Source organism: Petromyzon marinus, chromosome 19 (genome assembly GCF_048934315.1).
Source record: "Petromyzon marinus isolate PM22_M1 ecotype Great Lakes invasive population chromosome 19, UKy_Petmar_22M1.pri1.0, whole genome shotgun sequence".
NCBI classification, from domain to species: domain Eukaryota; kingdom Metazoa; phylum Chordata; class Hyperoartia; order Petromyzontiformes; family Petromyzontidae; genus Petromyzon; species Petromyzon marinus.
The window spans coordinates 14,903,660-14,924,583 of NC_133685.1; the positions used below are offsets into that span (position 1 = coordinate 14,903,660).

The 20,924-nt window shown below is 52.7% G+C and overlaps 2 protein-coding genes across 3 annotated transcripts in view; one reads left to right on the forward strand and one right to left on the reverse strand.

Annotated features, from left to right (window-relative positions):
• LOC116943811 (dynein axonemal heavy chain 11-like) overlaps nt 1-10,821 on the forward strand; it is a 98,757-nt gene extending 87,936 nt beyond the window's left edge. Inside the window, exons 57-68 of the mRNA XM_032957033.2 lie at nt 378-571; nt 1,233-1,381; nt 2,804-2,931; nt 3,272-3,508; nt 3,690-3,881; nt 4,235-4,354; nt 5,100-5,342; nt 6,037-6,219; nt 6,466-6,581; nt 6,935-7,047; nt 7,323-7,463; nt 8,889-10,821. Of these exons, the coding sequence (XP_032812924.2) occupies nt 378-571; nt 1,233-1,381; nt 2,804-2,931; nt 3,272-3,508; nt 3,690-3,881; nt 4,235-4,354; nt 5,100-5,342; nt 6,037-6,219; nt 6,466-6,581; nt 6,935-7,047; nt 7,323-7,463; nt 8,889-9,142 (2,070 nt within the window). The 3' untranslated portion in view covers nt 9,143-10,821. The remainder of the gene's footprint in view (nt 1-377; nt 572-1,232; nt 1,382-2,803; nt 2,932-3,271; nt 3,509-3,689; nt 3,882-4,234; nt 4,355-5,099; nt 5,343-6,036; nt 6,220-6,465; nt 6,582-6,934; nt 7,048-7,322; nt 7,464-8,888) is intronic.
• A 2,261-nt stretch (nt 10,822-13,082) lies between these two features.
• The window catches only part of LOC116943805 (mitogen-activated protein kinase kinase kinase 20-like), a 39,353-nt gene continuing 31,511 nt past the window's right edge, over nt 13,083-20,924 (reverse strand). The window contains exons 20-22 of one of the 2 annotated variants that reach the window (XM_032957022.2): nt 20,048-20,170; nt 19,427-19,710; nt 13,083-18,956 (exon numbers count right to left, since the gene is read on the reverse strand). In XM_032957022.2, the coding sequence (XP_032812913.1) occupies nt 18,324-18,956; nt 19,427-19,710; nt 20,048-20,170 (1,040 nt within the window). In that variant the 3' untranslated portion in view covers nt 13,083-18,323. The remainder of the gene's footprint in view (nt 18,957-19,426; nt 19,711-20,047; nt 20,171-20,924) is intronic. The other variant, XM_032957023.2, reaches the window with a different exon arrangement.

Sequence of the window (20,924 nt, forward strand, 5' to 3'; positions counted from 1 at the left end):
TGCAGCCGTTCCCACTGATAGACAGAGAGATAGACAGACTCACGGAAAGACTGGACATTTGGATTGAAAGTTGGACAGAGAGATGACCGCCCAGTTGGGACTCGCTGGGAAGACACTTAAACAGGCAGGTGCACTTGCTCCCCCTTGTGAACAGAAAAAGAGAACGAATGGATGGGACCGACAGAAGGACTGATAACCCCCCGCCCCTCCCAAACAAACAATAACCCCCTGTGACCCAAGCGGGCGAGACCCTAGCCCCATCCATCAGCGGACCGACCAAAGGGCCGCACGTGCAGACGTGCAGACGTGCAGACGTGCGGCGCGTGTCTCGCGTGCCGTTGACGCCGCCGCTGATGCCGTGCGCTCGCTCCCTGCAGGCCATGTCGCTCATGGACGACTTCCGCGGCCTCGACCGCGACATCGAGGGCTCGGCCAAGCGCTGGAAGAAGTTTGTGGAGTCGGAGGCTCCCGAGAAGGAGCGGCTGCCCCAGGACTGGAAGAACAAAACGGCGCTGCAGAAGCTGATCATGATCCGCGCGTTACGGCCCGACCGCATGACCTACGCCATCCGGTGAGACGCTACCACCGCCACCGCCGCTGCCGCCAACACCACCGTTGCGGGAGTTCGATTCCGACCCTGTGACGCCTGTGGGTTTGGAGTTTGCGTGGCTTTTTTTTCTCCGGATCCTCCAGGTTTTATTCACCCTCCGCATTTAGGAGTGTGCATTTAGGTTGTTTCGATTATTTTGGCAGCTTTTGTTGAGCTGTCATTTGTGGCAGGGTCGCTTCTGAAAAGAAGTTAATGGCTGAGTGGGCTTTACCTCATAGGATAAAAAAATTGTTTTGATTAATTTGAAGGTGATTTGTTTACCTTTCTTATATTTTGCACTCCTGTCGTGTTTTTGTATATCTGTGAAAAGAGCTTCATAGCTCATCGGATTCCTCCAGTTGTAAATAAATATTCTGATTCCAACCACGGTGGTAGCAGTGTCCTGCTCCACTGTCGCTTGAGTCAATTGGCAACCGGCATTCACTCCGATTTTCTTTCGTCTGCACGGTTGTTTTTGTTGTTGTTGTCCCGGCTTCTGTTCGCTTCGCTGCTGCCCTCTACTGGGGGCTGGGGGGGGGCTATCCCGGGGGGGCTTCTCTTCGAGGGCTCTCGCGTCCCATTCTGACGACTTGTCGGCCCTCCTCCGTCTTCGTTTTTTTTCCTTCCTGGCAAAAAATCAAAGGAACTTCGTGGAGGAGAAGCTCGGGGCGAAGTACGTTGAGGCGCGTGCCGCAGACTTCGCCGCGTCGTACGAGGAGAGCGGCCCGGGCACGCCGCTCCTCTTCGTCCTCTCGCCCGGCGTCGACCCCCTCAAGGACGTCGAGAGCCTCGGTGCGGGAGAGCGGTGCCCCCCCCCCCGCCCCGACCCGCCCCTCCTCGGCTCGGGACGTCGGAGCGATTAGCGTGAAGGCTGTCCATCCAGCACCGGATATGATCGTGGCTCACGACGGCGGTGACGACAATGACGATGATGTTGATGATGGCGGCGACAGCGGCGGTGTCGGCGGTGGTGGCGGTGTTTCATCGTCAGCCCCTTGCTCTGTCCACTGCTGGATCGATGGATTTCATGTCGAATCCAGCAGCAGATGGATGGGGTCGTTGTCGTCGCTGTTGTTGTCATCGTCGTGATCATTGTCGTTGTCAAAGTCTTCACCGTCATCATCGTCCTCGTCGTTTTAATTATCGTTGTTGTCATCGTCCTTGTCGTCATCATGATCATCGTCGTGAGCCACGGCGTCACAGCGACAATTGGAGAAGGGCGTGGATGTCACGTCCTCACGGCGTACTCACTGACATCACCCGTACTGGACTCACATCATTAGTCCTCACGATGACGACATGTCAACTACCTTGCCTGGTATGGAGGAGGTTGTGGGTTCGATCCCAACCCTGACACTTGTTGTATATTTGGTGTTTGCGTGTCTCTCTCCCCATGGACGCTTGGATACTTTCACCGGGTCCTCCGGTTTTCCCCTCCGCATTTAGAATCTACATCACGCATTTAGAGTATTTGGCTGCTATAAATTAATCTTATGGCTGGACCCCGGGATCCCCTAAGCCCCCGGCTCTCACATAAACTGCGTTGCGACGTCATTTTATGTCTGTTGAAGGCGAACGACATGGCAATATATTCCTCTCGACGAGCTCTACACGATGCGCTAATCAAAGTTTAATAGTTTTTTTTCTTCTGCGCATTCGTCCTCGTCGCTGCAATTGGACATTACATGACAACAGAACAATCCGCGCCGGGTGGGTCGCGGCGTTTATGTGTGTGGTAGGACGGAGTCGCCAAAAATAAATTCATTAATTACGATTTTGACTTCCGTTTATTCGGGACCCCGGAGTCCCCGCCATAAGGTTCAAATGTCCACGTGATGATGATGAGCAACTTCGTCAAGCTCTAATTTGTGGCCAGGTCGCCTCTGAAAAAGAGCTCCCCAGCTCATTGGGGCCTTACCTGGTAAGTAAAAGTAAAAAAAGTTATTGTTTCAAGAGTGAAAAAAGTTTTTTCGAGTTTTTTGACTCCCGAGCCACAATTCAGATGTCTAGCATAGCACAATTTGGTTCTGGTTCGGCACGGCAAACAGCCGGCAGGGAGAAAAAAAAAATTAGCGTACCATCGAACAGAGGGTGGGGGGAGGAGGGGGTGAGGGCCACTTGCTGCCCTGCACCGGCTCGGCGGCCCGAATGCGTGCCGGTCGGGAAAAACAAAAAAAAATCGGTCATCAGGTTTTCGTCATTCCTCGCTCGCAGGCAAGAAGCTGGGCTTCACCATCGACTCGGGCAAACTGCACAACATCTCGTTGGGCCAGGGACAGGAGGCGGTGGCTGAGGAGGCCCTGGAGCGGGCGGCTCGCGAAGGCCACTGGGTCATCCTGCAGGTTGGTCCACCCCCGACCCCCCATCCTCCCCTCTCGCTCCCCCCTACCCCCCAGGAGCGCCCCTGGTTGCCACGGCAACATTGGTCAACCAGCGGCGGCCGGGAGCGCGTGCCAGGTAGCTTTGGGGTGGCAGAGACTGGGAGCGTAGAGGACAGGATGGGACAGATAAGTAAGAGACGGAACAAGTAAGTAGCGGTGAGGCAAGACCACGGAGGTGTTCGTCGACTGGAGTTGAGAAATGTAAACAGACAGCGACGGTAGGCAGGGAACCGGTGTAGGGCTGACACGGGTAGGGGAGGAATGGGGACAGCGGAGTGCCCACCCACGTCTGTCGTTGCAGAACGTGCACCTGGTGTCGCGGTGGCTGGGCACGCTGGAGAAGCTGCTGGAGCGTCTGGGCGACGAGGACGGGGGCAGCAGCTCCGAGCTGCGGGTGTTCATCAGCGCCGAGCCGGCGGTCTCGCCCTCGGAGCACGTCATCCCGCAGGGCATCCTGGAGAGCTCCATCAAGATCACCAACGAGCCGCCCTCGGGCATGATGGCCAACCTCCACGCAGCGCTGCTCAACTTCGACCAGGTGGCTTCGTCCGTCCGTCCATTTGTCCGTTCGTCCGTCATTCATTCGTCCGTCCGTCAGGTCATCGCTCATGAGCAGAGAGACGGTGCTCCGAGCGTCCCCCGACTCCGGCGCACCCCGCGCTGCCGCCGCGAGGCGGAGCGGAGTGTAATTCTGTGCCCCGGGTCTCTCCGCCACGCAGGACACGCTGGAGACATGCGCGCGCGAGCACGAGTTCAAGAGCCTCCTCTTCTCGCTCTGCTACTTCCACGCGTGCGTCGCCGAGCGCCGCAAATTCGGGCCCCAGGGCTGGAACCGCAGCTACCCCTTTAACACGGGCGACCTCACCATCTCGTGCAATGTGCTCTACAACTACCTGGAGGCCAACGCCAAGGCACCGCACCACATCACACGGACCACGTCCACCGCATGTACCCATCGCAAGCACGATACATATCGACCGGCACCGCGCCAATCCTGTGCGGGCCTGCCACGCGGAAGTCGGGTGCCTCCTACTCACGGCGTCCCATACGTCACCCACATATTTATCTTTTTTATCACCAGCTAAGGCCCAGTGAGCTACGTCGCTCCTTTTCAGAAGCGCCTTGGCCACAAATGATAGCCCAACGAAGTGGCTTGTCATGTGGACATTTATATCAGCAGCCCAATGCTCCGAACGCTCGTTTCACAGCGGGGTGGGGGTTCAGGGAGACTGTCGTCAACATTCCACTCCTGCTGCACGTGCAGGTGCCGTGGGAGGACCTTCGCTACCTTATCGGCGAGATCATGTACGGGGGGCACATCACGGACGACTGGGACCGGCGCCTCTGCCGTGCCTACCTGCAGGAGCTGGTGCACCCCGAACAGGTGTGTGCGTGTGTGTAGTGGGGAGCAGCGGTTAGCGCCCTGCGCTACGACCCTGGCAACCCGGGTTCGATTCCCACTCACGGTCAGTACCAGTGATGATTATCTGAACCGATTCTGGGCCTCCCCTAGGTCGACTCAGCCTCAAATGAGTACCTGGTGCGGTGCATAAAAGCACTGTCACTAGGGAGACAAAGGCGGCTGGGCATGGTATTGGCCACCCACCCCCTTATGTGCCGTTCTGGCCATCATAGGTACTCACTAACAACACTTGCCCGTACAGTCTGTTAAGGCTATAGGGGGATCTTTGTCTTTTGTTTTTGTGTGTGTGTGTACGTCTGTTGAGCTTCTTTCTCGCCGTACGTCGCCAACCATCGCCAGGACTTTGACGGGGCCGGCGGGCGAGCATCCCGCGATCATTCACGCGCACTGTGAATCATAATTTCAACTTGGAGCGGGGCGCCACCGCGCAGTGGTCTCGGGGAGCGGGTGAATGCTAGAGAGAGAAGACTACACGGAGGCGCCATGAGGAGGAACCGAAGGAACACGCTTCATGTTGATATTTTGAGCTGAAAATTTGGCGCAACCCCAATTTTATCCTCACGAATCCAGGGTCCTCTCGATCTGCTTGGGGTCCTTGAGCTTTCGCTCGTTTCTTGGCTCGCTTGCGCCGAGCGCCGATTCAGCCGCCTGCCCTCCTTCCCCGCTCCCCTCCCCCTGCCCCCCACTCCGTCATTTTCTCCGCAAGCTGGAGGGCGAGTTTTCCCTGGCGCCCGGCTTCCTGGCCCCGCCGAACCTGGACTACCTGGGCTACCACCGCTACGTGGACGAGTGCCTGCCCCCCGAGAGTCCCGCGCTCTACGGGCTGCACCCCAACGCTGAGATCGAGTTCCTCACCCTCACCTCCTCGGCGCTCTTCCGCAAGCTGCTCGAGCTGCAGCCGCGCGACAACGCAAGCGGGGAGGGGGCGGCCGGCACGGCCGAGGAGAAGGTCAGGCCCGGGGGTCGTGGGCGGTTGTGTGTGGGGCTCGTGGGGGGTTGTGTATGGGGGACGTGGGGTTATGAGGGTCACGTGGTCATGGGAGTCGTGTGGGTCGTGGTGATTGTGGGGTCGTGGGGATTGTGGGGTCGTGGGGGTCGTGGGGTTATGTTGCGAAGGAGGAACCCACCGACGACCCGATAGCGCTTTAGATGAGAGGGAGCAGCTGGGTTTATTTAATCTCCCAGCTGAATAAAGGACAAGAACGAATAAAGGAGACGAAATAAGAGAGAACATGGCACGGCTGAGGAGAGACTCAGGTTAAGGGAAGGGTAGACCAAGGGCACGCCAGAGCTCCCTCAAGCAGAGACCCTTCAGCCAGCAGTGGGGTGAGCGAGCAATTGCAGGGCTGTACCTTTACCGCGTACCTTTGCCGATGCTGAATCTTTAATTTTAATTGCGCCGGAAACGTCGCGCAGTTACGGGAAGAGGTGTCGTCCAGACTGACCTGGGTGAGTGAGTGGGTGAATGCGTGAGCGCATGATTGAATGGGTGGGCGAGTGCACGAGTGAGCGACTGATGTGATTGAGTGAGAGCGAGTGAGTGTGCTAGCGAGCGCGTAGGCGAGCGAGTTTGTTCCTTCCTCTCGCTGGTGCCACGCACGACGACCGTTGTGGACTACCGGGAGCTTCTCCGCATCTCGCAGGTGAAGGGTGTCCTCGACGACATCGTGGAGAGGCTGCCCGAGGAGTTCCACATGGCGGAGGTGATGGGCAAGACGGCGGAGCGCTCGCCCTTCGTGCTCGTCTGCTTCCAGGAGTGCGAGCGCATGAACCTGCTCCTCGGGGAGGTGCGCCGCTCGCTGCGCGAGCTCGACCTGGGCCTCAAGGTGACAACGGGCGATGCGGGACCGTCTTTCTTCTGCTTCTTCTTCAGCTTCTTCTTGTTCCCAACAAGAGCCCGATGCAGAGCATATAAACCGCGACGCAAAATCAACAGAAAGGAGTGGAAGAGGGAGGGAAAGTCGGGCTCGTCCGTTCGAATTCTTATTCTAAGGCATCTTGGAGTAGTTCTCTGATGATTGTAGGCAAATGTAAATATTATTGTGCGTGTATATATATTTTTTTTGCGCCAGGGTGAGCTGACCATATCGGCCGAGATGGAGAGGCTGCAGAACGCTCTGTTTTATGACCTGGTTCCCGACTCGTGGACCAAGCTGGCCTACCCATCAACCTACGGCCTGGCGCGGTGGTACGCAGCCTCCTGCAGCAAACAAAAAACATAAACAACAAACATCAACAACCATCAACAATGTCAACAACAAACATGAACAACATCATCAATAATTATCAACTACAAACATCAACAACAAACATCAACAACAACCATCAACAACATCAACAACAAACATCAACAACAAACAAACAACATACATAAACATCATCAACAATTATCAACAACAAACATAAACAACATACATAAACATCATCAACAATTATCAACAACAAACATAAACAACAACAGCCGCCATTCGCCACCGAGCGGTGGTGACGTCACCACACGATGCTCGTGTGTGTGTGTGTGCGGTGGGAATGCGCTTCCAGGTTCGCGGATCTGCTGCTGCGATGCCGGGAGCTGGACACGTGGACGCACGACCTGGCGCTACCGGCCGTGGTGTGGCTCTCCGGCTTCTTCAACCCGCAGTCCTTCCTGACGGGTAGGGGACGCTCCTTCTCACGGCGCAGCCCCAACGCGAACACAGACTGATTGCCCGTAAACCAAACCCACGATTGACCGCCCGTTAACCAAACCCACGATCGACCGCCCGTAAACCAAACTCACGATCGACCGCCCGTTAACCAAACTCACGATCGACCGCCCGTAAACCAAACTCACGATCGACCGCCCATAAACCAAACCCATGATCGACTACCCGTTAACCAAACCCACCATCCACCGTCCGTGGTGACGGGTGTCGTCGGGGCGGTGCAGCGATCATGCAGGTGGCTGCACGCAGGAACGAGTGGCCGCTGGACCGGATGACCCTCACCGTGGACGTGACCAAGAAGGGCAAGGACGACGTGGGGCACGCGCCACGCGAGGGCGCCTACGTACACGGCCTCTTCATGGAAGGTGCGGGGGTGGAGAGATCATAGGGGAGAGAGAGATGGGGGAGAGATGGACAGAGAGATGGGGGAGAGATGGAGGGAAATATGGAGGGAAAGATCGGGGAGAGATGGGGGAAAGATGGGGAAGAGAAGGGGGGGAGATGGGGGAGAGAAGGGGGGAGATGGGGAGAGAGATGGGGGAGAGAAGGGGGGAGATGGGGAGAGAGATGGGGGAGAGAAGGGGGGGAGATGGGGGGAGAGATGGGGGGAGAGATTGGGGACGAGATTGGGGACGAGATCGCGGTTGAGATGGAGGAAAGTTGGTGGAGAGATTGGGCCGATATGCGTCAAGACGGAGGTGAGATCGGGGTGAGATTGAGGTGGGATCAGGGCACCAGCTCCGTCACCATCCATACATAACCGCTGTGCAGAGTGTTCTGCCCAAGGGTAGCTCCTTGGCTCAGATTCCCTCCATCGCATCCGATCAATGACGCTCTCGCGCTCTTCCCCTCGCAATGCCACGTGCTCGCTGCACGCTGCGGTTCTTGAGCCGTGGGCAGAATGGTCAGCGGTGTTGCTGAGGTGACACCATCACCGGCTGCAGCCTAACGTCATTCGCCATTCCCAGGGCGAGGGTCACGTGCAGGTCGATTTTGTGTAACTTGGCGAGAGCTCGAGAGACCAGGGAAGAGTCTCAGTTGCAAGCGTGACCGTCGCGTCACCAAAATGGCATTGGCAAGAGGGAGGAAAAAAGAATAGGCTTCACCCCTGTACGGCAATAATAATACAGGTGTTAAGATGTTCAAACAGCAAATAAACACCTATCGTTTATTTGCATGTTTTACCACAAGCTTTCGTGTGCTTAATGCAGACTTTATGCTATGCAATAGGTATTTCTATTCAGCGTTTGAACGTCTTAACACCTCCTGTGCAATTGCCGGAGAAGCTTAGGGCCTAGAATGTTTTGATTGTCACTCCGTTGAGCTATCATTTGTGGCCAGGTTGCTTCTGAAAAAAAGAAGCTAATGTTAGTGGACTTTGCCTGATAAGATAAAAACAAGTTTTTATTTGCATATTTTCTAAAAGTTATTTTTTATTATCTTCCCTATACTGTGCACACTCCCGTCGTGTTTTCGCATTGTTTGTTGTCGTAACGTTCTGACCCCGTGCCCCCTACTGGACATCCGTGAAAAAAATAGCTTCACGGCTCATCGGATTCCTCCTGCAGTAATACAGACTCCGATTCTGACAGAGGGTCTCTGCGTACGTACGTAGAACTCCTCCCGCACCGTACGTAGCCCAACCGCTCCCCCTCGGCAAGTCTCCCCGTCGCGTTGCACCCCCAGTCTCAAAGTGTTAGACCAGAGAACGCCAAAAGGCGGATGCCCTGATAGTGCATCGTCGTTGTGCTGTTCGCAACGCGATCTTCCCTTTCCGCAATCCCTCGCAGGCGCCAGGTGGGACGGGCAGGCTGGTCTCGTCGCCGAGGCCCGCCTCAAGGAGCTGACGCCCGCGATGCCGGTGATGTTCGTCCGAGCGGTGCCTGCCGAGCGGCAGCAGGAGGCGGCGCGTGGCCTCTACGAGTGCCCCGTGTACCGCACCAAGGCGCGGGGCCCCACCTACGTGTGGACCTTCGGCCTGCGCACCAAGGAGCGCCCCGCCAAGTGGGTGCTCGCCGGCGTCGCCCTGCTGCTCAACGTGTGAGGCGTCTCACGTCGCGGGTCGGTCGGTCAGACGGCCGGCCGGTGGCGGTTGTTGGCGGCGGTGGTGGGGTCAACGTTGGGGCCGACCGGCCGACTGACCGACTGGAAGGCCCGTCAAGTTGCCGCAGCCGCACGGCGACCCGGCCGTTGCAATGATACAGGAGGTGTTAAGATGTTCACACGCCAAATAAGACACCTAAGTGTTTATTTGCATGTTTTACCACAAGCCGGTGAGCCGCTCGGGCTGACAGCCACCCGAGCAGTTAGCCAGACGGTCAGATGGCCGGTGATCCAGTAAATAGCCAGCCCCGGCACAGCCACTCGGCTCGGCGCTCATTCACACAGCTGCCCGGCCACAGATCTGGTCAACGAATTGCTCAACCGCCAATCCATGCAAACATTCATACAGACGGCTAGCCTGGTAGTCGGCTGGTCCACCCACCCCGGCCAGTCACGCAGTGCAGTAGCCAGCCAGATAGCCAGACAGCCAGCCACTCGGACAACTAGTCAGCTGCTCAGCCAGACAGCCATCCAAGTACCCAGTTAATCATTCACAAAGACACTCACACGTCCAACCATCCATTGCAGCCAGTCATCTCGCCAGTCATCTAGCCAGTCATCTAGCCAATCATCTAGCCAGTCATCTAACCAGTCATCTAGCCAGTCATCTAGCCAGTCATCCATCCACCTCAACTAACCAGTCAGGCAGCTAGCTGCTAGTCAGCCATGCAGATAGCCAGCCAACCTTCTAAGCCACCCAGACACCAACACACTGTGATGCTGGTCGTCAGCCAGTTACTCGGTGACCAGTGCTCATCTTCAAGTTAAAGTTTCAAGTTTCATTTATTAGGTATAGCCCTGTGAACCATGCGGCTCTTAAGTCGGGTGCAACGGCAACAAACTAAATTTGAACAGAACATCCCAAAGCGATGACGCGCAACAGAAACGTCCTGGAATAAACCAGCAAATCTTCCACACAAAAAAAACGTATTAAAACGCTGTGTGCAAAAATCACAATGTGGTGCAAGCCAACAACAACCATGAGACAATTTAGATTAACCATATGTTTTCGAATCACCAAAATAAAGCTATAAAAACACTGTAACAACAGTAATCATAGGAACTGTGATTTTAAATTTAACAATAAACGATATACATAACACGTACGACAAAACCTGCAGCCATAGCTGGCAGCACGACACTCCCAGTGTATGATGTGTGAGTCAGCAGCAGTGTGAGTGAGTGTATGATGTGCGAGTCAGCGTATGATGTGCGAGTCAGCGTATGATGTGCGAGTCAGCGTATGATGAGTGAGTCAGCGCATGATGAGTGAGTCAGCGGCAGTGTGAGTGCATGATGTGTGAGTCAGCGCAGGATGTGTTAGTCGGCGCATGATGAGTGAGTCAGTGTATGATGTGTGAGCGAGTCAGCGGCAGTGTGAGTGTATGATGTGCGAGTGAGCCATCACACGATGAGTGAACCTGTGTATGATGAGTGAATGGGTCAGTGGTTGTGCGAGTGTATGATGTGTGAGTAAGCGCATGATGAGCGAGTCAGTGCATGATGTGAGAGTCAGTGCATGGTGTGAGTCCGTGTATGATGTGTGAGAAAGTCAGTGTCGGCTCCCTCTGCTCGCGCCGTCGGCCCCCCCCCGGCTCCATCGCACCCCCCCCGGCTCGTCGCCCCCCCCCCGGCTCGTCGCCCCCCCCCCGCTCCGTCGGCCCCCCCCTGGCTCCGTCGGCCCCCTGGCCCCGTCGCTCCCCCCCCCCCCCCCCCAGCTCCGTCGCCCCTCCCCTGGCTCCGTTGCCCCCCCCCCCCCGGCTCTGTCGCCCCCCTCCCCGCCGCCGCCGGCTTCCCCCCCGGCTCCGTCGCCCCCCCCCCCAGCTCCGTCGCCCCCCCCGGCTCCGTCGCCCCCCCCCCGACTCCGTCGCCCCCCCCGGCTCCCCCGGCCCCGTCGCCTCCCCCGGCTTCGTTGGCTCCCCCGGCTCCGTCGGCTCCCTCGGCCCCCTCACAAACGGCCCCGCCAGCCGCTGCTGGGAGCGCGGCCCGGGAGCGCGCGCGCCTCAGGCGGCCATCTTGCTCGATCTATGACCACAGCTGTCAGACCCAATCTATCCATGACATGTATTGCGCTGTGATGTACCACCAAGCTTTCCTGGGAGCCCAGAGCAACAAAGCTTCAAGGCTATCCCAGAGCTGGCCACGATGAACTGCGCTGTTTATAAATTACTTAGTTAATTAGAGTTGACTAAAGTTACTCCCAAATGATTGCAATTCTTTTAATAGCCATTACGAATCCTACATGGCATATCTTGCCCTCTACTTCATAATTTTATGTTTGATATCGAATAATCTTCAGCCCTTGCTCGATCCACTGCTGGATGAAGGCACCTCCACGCCTTGTCTGTCTAGGGAATTGGTTTAACCATACTTAATTGCGCTGGATAGTGCGGGGCCAGGGTGGGGGGAGTGTGGGGGGAGGGTGGGGGGCGGAGACCCGTGACCAGTTACTCGTGAACGTGGGAATTTTACTCGGGTCGCCGGATTCGGTTTGTGCACTGCGCCAAACTGCTGTGCCACCGAAGCGGGCAAAAAAGGTCCCGCGTCATTCCGCACGTTGCAACTCAAAATTGCGCAGGGAGGGGTTGTCCACCGCTGTCGGTCGCCCCGTGGGTTGCAGGCGCTGCCCCCTGGAGTAAACGGGTCCGGCACGCTCGACTCGTAATCCAGAGGGTCGCCAGTTCGTTCCCATCTCCCGGTGCGGCAGCTGAGACGGGCCTCATGTGGTGGTGGGGCGCGGTATGGGTACTCCGACCTCTCCGCAACACGTCTGGTTGATGCGGAACAGTGAGACCAGACAGCCCATAGAGCTCCCTCGAGCAGGAGACCCTTCCGCCAGCAGTGGCATGAGCGAGCAATTGCGGGGCTGCGCCTTTGACCGTGATTTATTTACGATAAGTGTGTGTGTGTGCACATTTTCAGACGTTAATTTATTCACCCTGAGCACATCTGAGACAAACGACAGCAAGCATTCATTTTTTCTTCAATGTATGGGGGTGGGGAGGGGAAGTGGTAAATCCATTCATAGATAACCCACTAAAACAATGGGCATAAATTAACGTACAGAATATTAAAAAGATGTTTCGCGAAGCCTCAACGTGTCTCCCGCACATCTCAGTTCGCTTATTAAACCTCTTAACGCTCTTCTGCGAAAGACACGCCGAGGCCATCGCACTATTTGCATCACCTGTTGAGAAGCAGGTCAAAGAGGGTCATTAGAGATCAGTGGGGGTGTCTATAAATGTATCACCCTGTGTTTTGAATCAACTTTTTTCGAATCGCACGCGTTGTGTGTGGCGGGTTCACGTGACGTGACCCCCTGCAGCCCGCTAAATTGACCACAACATTAAACCGGGAAGAGAAATCACGCATACGGCACAGATTCTTGGAACGCTATTGATTGAAAAGCGCGGGTCGGCATCGGAAGTGTTTTGACTTTGCGATGATAACGGAAGGGGGAGTGCGGTGGGTGCGCAGAGTTTCGGGGGGGTTTTCAGATTGTGGCTCTGCCGGGGAGGGTGCGTGCAGCTGACGCTTGGATTAGTGTGGGCAATGTGGGCCCAGGTTTCTCCAGGATACGTCCTCTAAACAGCAACGCAGCTCCACACTAAATCTTCATTCGTATTGATCATGAGCATGCCAATGACCTCCCTCCCTTTGCGGACGGACGGACATAGCGAACGTACAAACACTTTCAACCGTAGTTGGAAAACTTTGCAAGTTAGCCGAATCGTGACCGTGAATTGCAAAATGTAATGACATCAACCGGTTGTAGGGCGGGGGTATTCATCTTTTACACCATATTTAGACATAATTATTTCTGCTAAATCAAAAGCTACAGTACGTGAAGACGGGTTTAAGGATGACATTTTCTCAACAGCATTGATTGCATGAGCGTGTTGGCAGTGTGGTTTCTAATTGTAAGTACTGTACAATACAATAAATGAGAAAATTGAAAATGCTTTTTATAATGCTCATGTTGAACTAAATGTGGTTTTGTCATGTTGTGTGCCCAACGGTATTTCATTTGCGATTCGTCAAATGATCCGCCCGTGTTCCATTGGTCAAACATAGGTATCGTGAGTGCTGTGTCAATGTTGAAATGTAACGTTGAATTTCTAGGATAAAACTAAATTCAATGCCATTTTGGGTAAAAATGTCTCAAATGTACTTTACATTCATCTAAAAAAGAGTACATTTTTATCTTATTTGTACACCAAAATTATATTAAAATCTCAAATTAATGCTTGGTCTGTGTTATATTTTTTAGAGAAAACACATGTATTTATTTCAATATATAAAAATTTATTAGACAAATTTATTTTCTGAAAATGGGAAAAGAAAGTTCATTGAACATTCAGGGTACAATTGTTGTTGATGAATGGGTGAAAAATAATAGATTTATAGGGGGAAAAAATGGCAAAACGGAATTGGTAAATGCATGAAATTATACCTTTCAACTTGAGTGGGGAGTAAATTAAGCATTTTTGGGGAATTACAAATTTCTAAAAAATGTTATTGTTCAGGCCAAAAGTAAAAAACCAACGGCGGACCCCTTAAATGAGAAGAGGAAAAACACGTGACTTTTTTTATTTTGAGATAAAAATGCAACATGGTTTTGATACGTAGGCTTTCGCGACCAATATCATCCATAATAGAGCTAAGAAAGTGTCAGATGGTGACAGTCTGAGAAGTGAAATTCAACATGTTAAAGAAGCGCTGCAAATGAACGGTTATAATGATGCGCAAATTAACAGGGCATTGAATGCCAAAACAAAATCAAATAACACGAGCATTGAACTGCCCAAGTAATTATAACGATCAAAATAGCGTACATTGCGGGAGTAACTGATAAACTAGCCAGATGTTTGTGAAAACAAAACATCCGAGTCAGATTTGGCACAGTACATAAAATACAGAATTTTATATCTGGTACAAAAGATGTATTACCGAAGCTATCAACAGGAGGTGTGTACAAGATTAACTGCACGTGTGAAAAATGTTATGTTGGGCAAACAGGACGAATGATCAGCACGAGACTAAAAGAACATCAGAGAAATATTAAATTCTCCCAAATACAACTGTCAGCAGTAGCAGAACACGCGTGCCAACAAGGGAAGTTCTGTGCAAAACCAGCTACTACTGGCCAAGACTAATTAGGTAATATATCGTAATTGAAAGAAATCAAAACAATTTTAACAGTTCGGATAGCTACCGCCTTAGTGCTGCTTAGAAGCGAATAATCAAATAATAAATTATTTAAATGCATGCCTATGAATGGCAGCGCACTTCATTAGGGATTACCGTCGGTACGGCTATTTTAAAACACAGGAAGAACAAGATCAAAGGGCTCGCAAAATGTACATGCATAATGTGCGTTGCCTCAGTAATCCCCCCCCACACGTTGCGTAAGAGCGCAGAAGGGTGGTAAACACATCAACGCCTCTATGAGGAAGGAAACAGTAAGACGTCTCCAAAAATCTGGCTGTCGCCTGATGAAGCTAGTTGTAATTACTGACGAAACGTCGTACTCAGATTGTAAATGTTGTGGCTTGGCTCTCCAACACACCGTGTGCTGTACTCGTGACGAATTGACACGTTCTGTTTACGTGACAAACTTTACTAGCTGTCTGTGTCGGGTGGTGGCGTGTTTTAATGACACATTTATATATTTACGCGATCTAACCTAAAAAAACCTCTTATGTATGTTTTTTTTTAAATAAAATAACTAGCTGTACTATCCGGCTTCGTTCGGGACTTGGATTCACCACACCCGGCCGCCTTTCTCTCCCCAGTGACGATGTTCACACCACAACAGTTACTCGTTTGAGTCGAACAAGGGGAGGCCCAGGACCGGTTAAAATAATCGTCACCGGTGGTGGCCGTGAACGGGAATCGAACTCGGGTCGCCGGGTTTGTAGCGCAGCGCGCTAACCACTACACTACAATGCGTTACTCTTCCACATGCGAGGGTCACGTGACAGATTTGACGCCACAGCTCACTTGCCGTGCAAAAAATAAATGCATTATTGAGCTCCCCCCCCCCCCCTTAAAAAAGTGTATTTTTAAAAAAAGTTGCATGGTGTACAGTCTGGAAAGTACCCACATGGCAAATTTAAAGTTTGTTGCATGTCGGGAAGTACGCTAAACATTTTGAACAGACATATTCACAACTTTGCCTTTTATATATATGGAGATTAGTGCACTTATGTACGTGTATTTATGCTTGTTTATGTATTTGTGCTTATGTATTTGTGTATTTATGCTTGTTTACGCAGGAATGCCTCGACTCTTTTTCAGGAGGGTCCTGCCAAGTATTCGCAGTTGGGGGTCCCAATGTTGCTGTGTGATTGCAATTGAGTAGGCAATTGCAGGTAAATGTTTTCGTGTGATGTTGTGGCCACTACCGGTTACAATGTGATCCATGCAGAACATGGAGGGGAGGATGTACAAACTCCACACAGGCACCCGAGTTGGGAATCGAACCCAGACTCTTGTTGCTGCGAGGCGCGAGTGTTACCACTGCCTGCCATCATCCTGCCGCCATAATCTAGTTTTCGTTCAAAAGGTTATGAGCTATTTTATTTGAATGCATGTAAAATCTGGTATCATGATGAGACGGTGAATGTTATTACAGAAAAAATACCAATACGTTTCAAAAGGTCTGTCATATTTTATTTAAATACACTGGCTTATTGCTGTACACATAGCGACAAATACAGTATTCCCTCATTATTCACGAACTTGCTATCCGCGAATCGCATCTGGAACTCCACACAACTGCATCGAGAGTAAGGAAAGCGATGTGATAAAGTGATGAGATAGGAGGCAGGAACGATCACAATGATCATCATTGTCATCGTCGTCAGCATTATTACTGCATCCTACTGCGCAGCAGCATCATCATGATTTAAGGTAAGTTCATTTATAAACTATTATTTAATACTTTAATATTTATTTGTATTTACATTTATATTCTTGGTTCTTTCGGTAAAGTCACGTAGAAGGGAAACAATACAAGACCTTACCGAAAGAACCAAGAATATGAATCCATGGAGTCACGAAAGCTTTAAATCAAAATGTATTTACATTGTTTATTTCACCAATTTTTTCGTGTTATCATAATTTTCCTGTTTTTCATAGCTTGTGTATTTATTTAAGGTAATTCGTAGGCCAATATCATTGTCCACGAAATTTTCCATTCACAAGCCTCTCCGGAATGTATCCCCTCGCGAATAACGAGGGAATACTGTAGGTGCAATTCACACCGTCAAGATCTCAAAACGTGAAGAGGAACATCGATATGCACACCATTCATTACAAATCAAATGACATCCATTTAAACTCATAAGGCCATGCAAGTGTAGCGCTGTACATGGACTGTGTACACTTACCTGCAGGGGCAGACACGGTCCAGCATGGGCAGTCGCTATATCCCTAGCCCCAGAGCAGGAGGTGGCTTGGGAGTGTTCTAGGATCCCCCGGGACCCCTCTCAATAAGAGGGGACTATGGGGTGTCCTGGGACCCCCCCCCCCCCCCACCGGAACTCTCTGGAAGGTAGGTGGGGCCAGGAACTCTGGAAGGGTACAGGGCCAGTCCAAGACAGAAGCTAGAAGACCAGCGTGCTAGTACCCTGGGACCCCTAGCCCCGCTGCCCTTGTAAGGGCCGGGTCCGAGTGGGCCAGTGGTCGGGACCCGTACCTTGGTTGGGTCAGGTCAGTGCAGCCTCCCCTAGGGCACTCGTAGCCGGAGGACCCAGAGCCTGTAGCCCCGTGATAGGGCATACTAGCCCGGAGGCAGTACCTCCCCAGGCGGTAGTCAGAAAGGGCCGCTGCCCTCGTGAGAGACTGTGGCTGTACTGCAGCTTATTTGGAATAAAGTGTTGCCTCCAAAGATTCGTCTCCGCCTTCCATAAAACCCACTATACAAGCTTGCATGCAAACGTGGCTTATGATGATTTGCACATCGACACTATAGATCTCCTGGCATAGAGGACGTTTCCATCATCAGCCATGGTCAATCCACAGCTGGATGAGGAACTCCCAAGGCTGCTCAGATCTGTTTTAAACTTAATTTATGCAACTTGTGTGTATGTAATGTAAATCAAACACCAGCCTTGGAGGAAATGTTTTTTTTTAAAAAGGTCCTATCGATTAGCCCACATCACATTTTTATATTGTTTTCACACATAGAACTGTAACAGTTTTATGAATTAACTGACTGAATTCACCCCAATGTGCTGGTCATGGGAGTTGGTGAAGGCAGGGAGCAAAGAATTACAGTACAACAGTGGCATGTGCTGCACTGCCATTTTCTGCATGGCGGTCGCCCATCCAATCACTATCCAGGCTCAAACCTGCTTAGCGTCTGGTATCGGCACATTTCATGTAATTTGGTTATCGGCGGTTATGTACAGGTCATCAAAAATAAATACATGTATTAATTTATCTCAAATACACACACTGAAAGTGTGTTCTACTTTAGAGCAGTATCTTTTGAACAGTATAAAAAGATACAATCATTATTTCCACCAAATTCAGTTCAATGACATCCCTTTGCAGACAAGTATTTACATCGTGCAACACTACATAACAATCCGAGCAGAGCGGAGGAATGGCACAACAAAACTCATATCTTTAGAACTGCTTTTTGTGTTGAGTTTGTTGTCCTTCCACCGTACCTCCCGATTAGCGCGGTTGGCTAGGTGCTGCACAAAGGAAGTTCAACATACGTACACACATACAACAAACATTGGATGAAAATGGCTTTTTGTCAAATGCCAGAGTCAAGCAGTCGCATGGAAAACCCTGACGGTTGTCAAAAAGATATAACTGTTTGAGCAGCACATATTATTGCAGTGGTTCCAGTGACGTATGCAGTGGTTTTATTATCATTACGACAGTTATACAAAATGCATATAAAAACAAACATTGTAAGTCTGACTTATCTGCAGCTTTGTTCTCCCGAGTTGCTTTTGGCATAAAATAATTAAATATCGAATGCAGATAACTTATTTATTTTATCAGCTAGGTGCTTTACAAAGACGGGGCGGGGGGGGGGGACAAAGCGATGGCGATGTCCATAGTAGTTCACGACCAACCTGGCCGGCGGGGTGGACCGTTCAGTAGTCTCTCCTGCCGCCGCCGTGCCTCCTGCTGGGCCCGACGCCCGGCCTCCTCGCGCTCTCCGTCCTGAACTGCCGCTTGTGCCGTTCCACTATGATCCAGTCGCTGGCCTGCTCGGGGCCGCCCGGCGCCACCCCGTCGCTCGCCGCCCGACCAGCGTCGACGCTGCGGTTCGGCGCCGTCCCGTAGCTCTGCTCCGCCCGGCTGGCCGAGTGCCACTGTCCCCGTCGGTTGTGGTGGGCGCCGGCGCCGGCTCCTCTCTGCGCAGGCCGACTCGGCCAGCCCTGCCGGGACACGGGCGAGTCCCCGACGCCGTCTCCCGCGTTCCTCCCGCCACCGCCACTTCTGATCCGTCCGCTCCACCGTCCCCCCCGCGACGGAGGGGGCCTGCCGCTGCCCCTCTGGTAACCTCCGGGCAGCGAGAGGCCCTGCGCGGAGCTCGCGGTCGCGCTTCGCTGGGTCGCGCCGACGCTGGCCGTCAACGTGACCCTTTCGTCGCCGCTGACGTAGCCGCAGCTGATCTGGCGGTTCGTGGAAGCCACGCTGCCCTCCGTGGAGATGCTGTAGCCGCTGTCCTCCCTGAAGATTCCGTGCTTCTGCTGCGCAAGCTGAATGGAGGAGAGCTGCAACTGCACACCGCCACGAAAAACACACACACGTGCGTGGTTAAACGCTCGCCAGTAATGACAGCAACACTAGTGATGAACAAGCATCACAATGACACTTGGCGAAGGAATGCATTTTCTTCTTCTGAGTTATGGACTTCTACTTCCACCTGCAAATCACAACCGATGCAAATTGTTGATCTCTGCTCACAAAGCAATCGTACCTCCCTTTTGAGTGCAACTTGCCAACAAAAACAACAGTCCTTAGTTTACCATAGAGGGCCTTATTAGACATGCTAAGGGGTGAGTGAGCTGTCAAAGAGTACAGGAATTAACAACGTCGAGTACTTCGTGCTCGGTCCATCCTGTGCCAACCAACACACAGGGCAACCCGTGCCTCCAATTCTCAGACGACTCGAAAGGTCTTGTCCCTGTAACACCCGTACGACGCCAAGAGGCAATAACAACGCGCTCCACCATTGAACACTCCTCACCTGCAACCAGGCGAGCTCCGTGGGCTTAAGTCCATCCCGCTGTGCCACCGGAGCCGCCGCGGCCCGGGGCGACGCCGACGGCGGCAGTTCGGGGAAGAAGCCGTCCACCCCGACGGCGCGGCCTGGCTGGCTGGCGCGCCGCACCACCGACGCGTAGCTGTAGCGGGCGGGCGGCGAGAGCAGCGCGCCGGGTGTCTTGACCGGCGCGAGGTGCGGGGTGATGCACACCGGGCTGCCGCTCCTGCGCGGCGACATCGCCCCGCTGCACGGCAGGAAAATCCCGACTGCCGGGGCACAGAAAACGACGAACACTTTGTTCGTCGTCGCTACCGCGTGTGGGTGTTACGCGGTCGTGCTGTTGCGGCTCTCCGGTGCGTTCGTTTAAGACCGTACAAGCCAGCTGCCCGTGACCAAATCAGCTAGAACGTGCCTGATCTCATCGCATTTCAGAAGCTAAGCGGAGTCGAGTCTCCGATGACTGATTTTGGATCGGCGACCCCCATGCGCGACACGTTGTTTTCGGCTGTCACACATCTCGAAAAGCACAGCACTTCATAAACTACTCCTCCACGCTTTTCCCACGGCAAAGTAAAACTGAGAGCAATGGGGACAGGTGCTCACCTGGTGAGAGCGATGGCGACGGGAGTGGGTTCCCGCCGATACCGGGAGGCATGACGGCGTGCCTCTCCCAGCGGTCTCTCCAGCAGCCGTGCAGGTCACTCGGGGCGCCCGGCAGTGGACTCACTGCGCGACAAGAGAGGGAGACGGACGTGTGAGAGGGAACGCAATCTGTAGCGGAGACACGCATACGGCAGAGGTAAATGACTTGCGACCCACGTTCTCGTGGCCCAGGCTCGAGGTGGTTATGTAATTTCACAAGTGTGGTGAAGTACGGTCAAACATCGCCCGCAATCTTCACTGACCGGTGTGAAGTATTGTCAAACATATCCTATGACCCACACAGCGTGGGGAGGCCTTCATCCAGCGGCCTATGGACTTCATTTAATAAAAATTTATATTCAAGTATTTAATACATTTTGTTGAAACGTAGCCACATGTACATTAGTTTTCATGTACACAGCGTAGAGATTTAAATGATGCATGTACAGTAATCGGTTAAAATTATATTCCTTAGCCGAAGCAGGCGCATAGTGGTTAGTGCGCTGCGCTGTTAACTCTTTCCCGTTCCGAGATTTCTGCAAGTTGCAGGGTGGGCGTCCCGTTCACCTCCGAATCCTGGAACGCGCAAGCGGTTTTATTTAGAAAGGCGTAGCGCCGTTGCCTTTAAAGTCATTGTTACTCACCGCAGAGACCTGCAGCGACACGACCGCACTCTACGATAGCTGGCGCCAAACTGTGCCACACGCCCTCCCCACATGGCCTTGCGGAAGCCTCGATACCGATTAAGTTATTTCATTTTTGTTTTTATTCCGATTTTGTTTTGACAATGTACACGTACATCGTCGGAACGGGAATCGTGAGAAAAATTGATGATGTA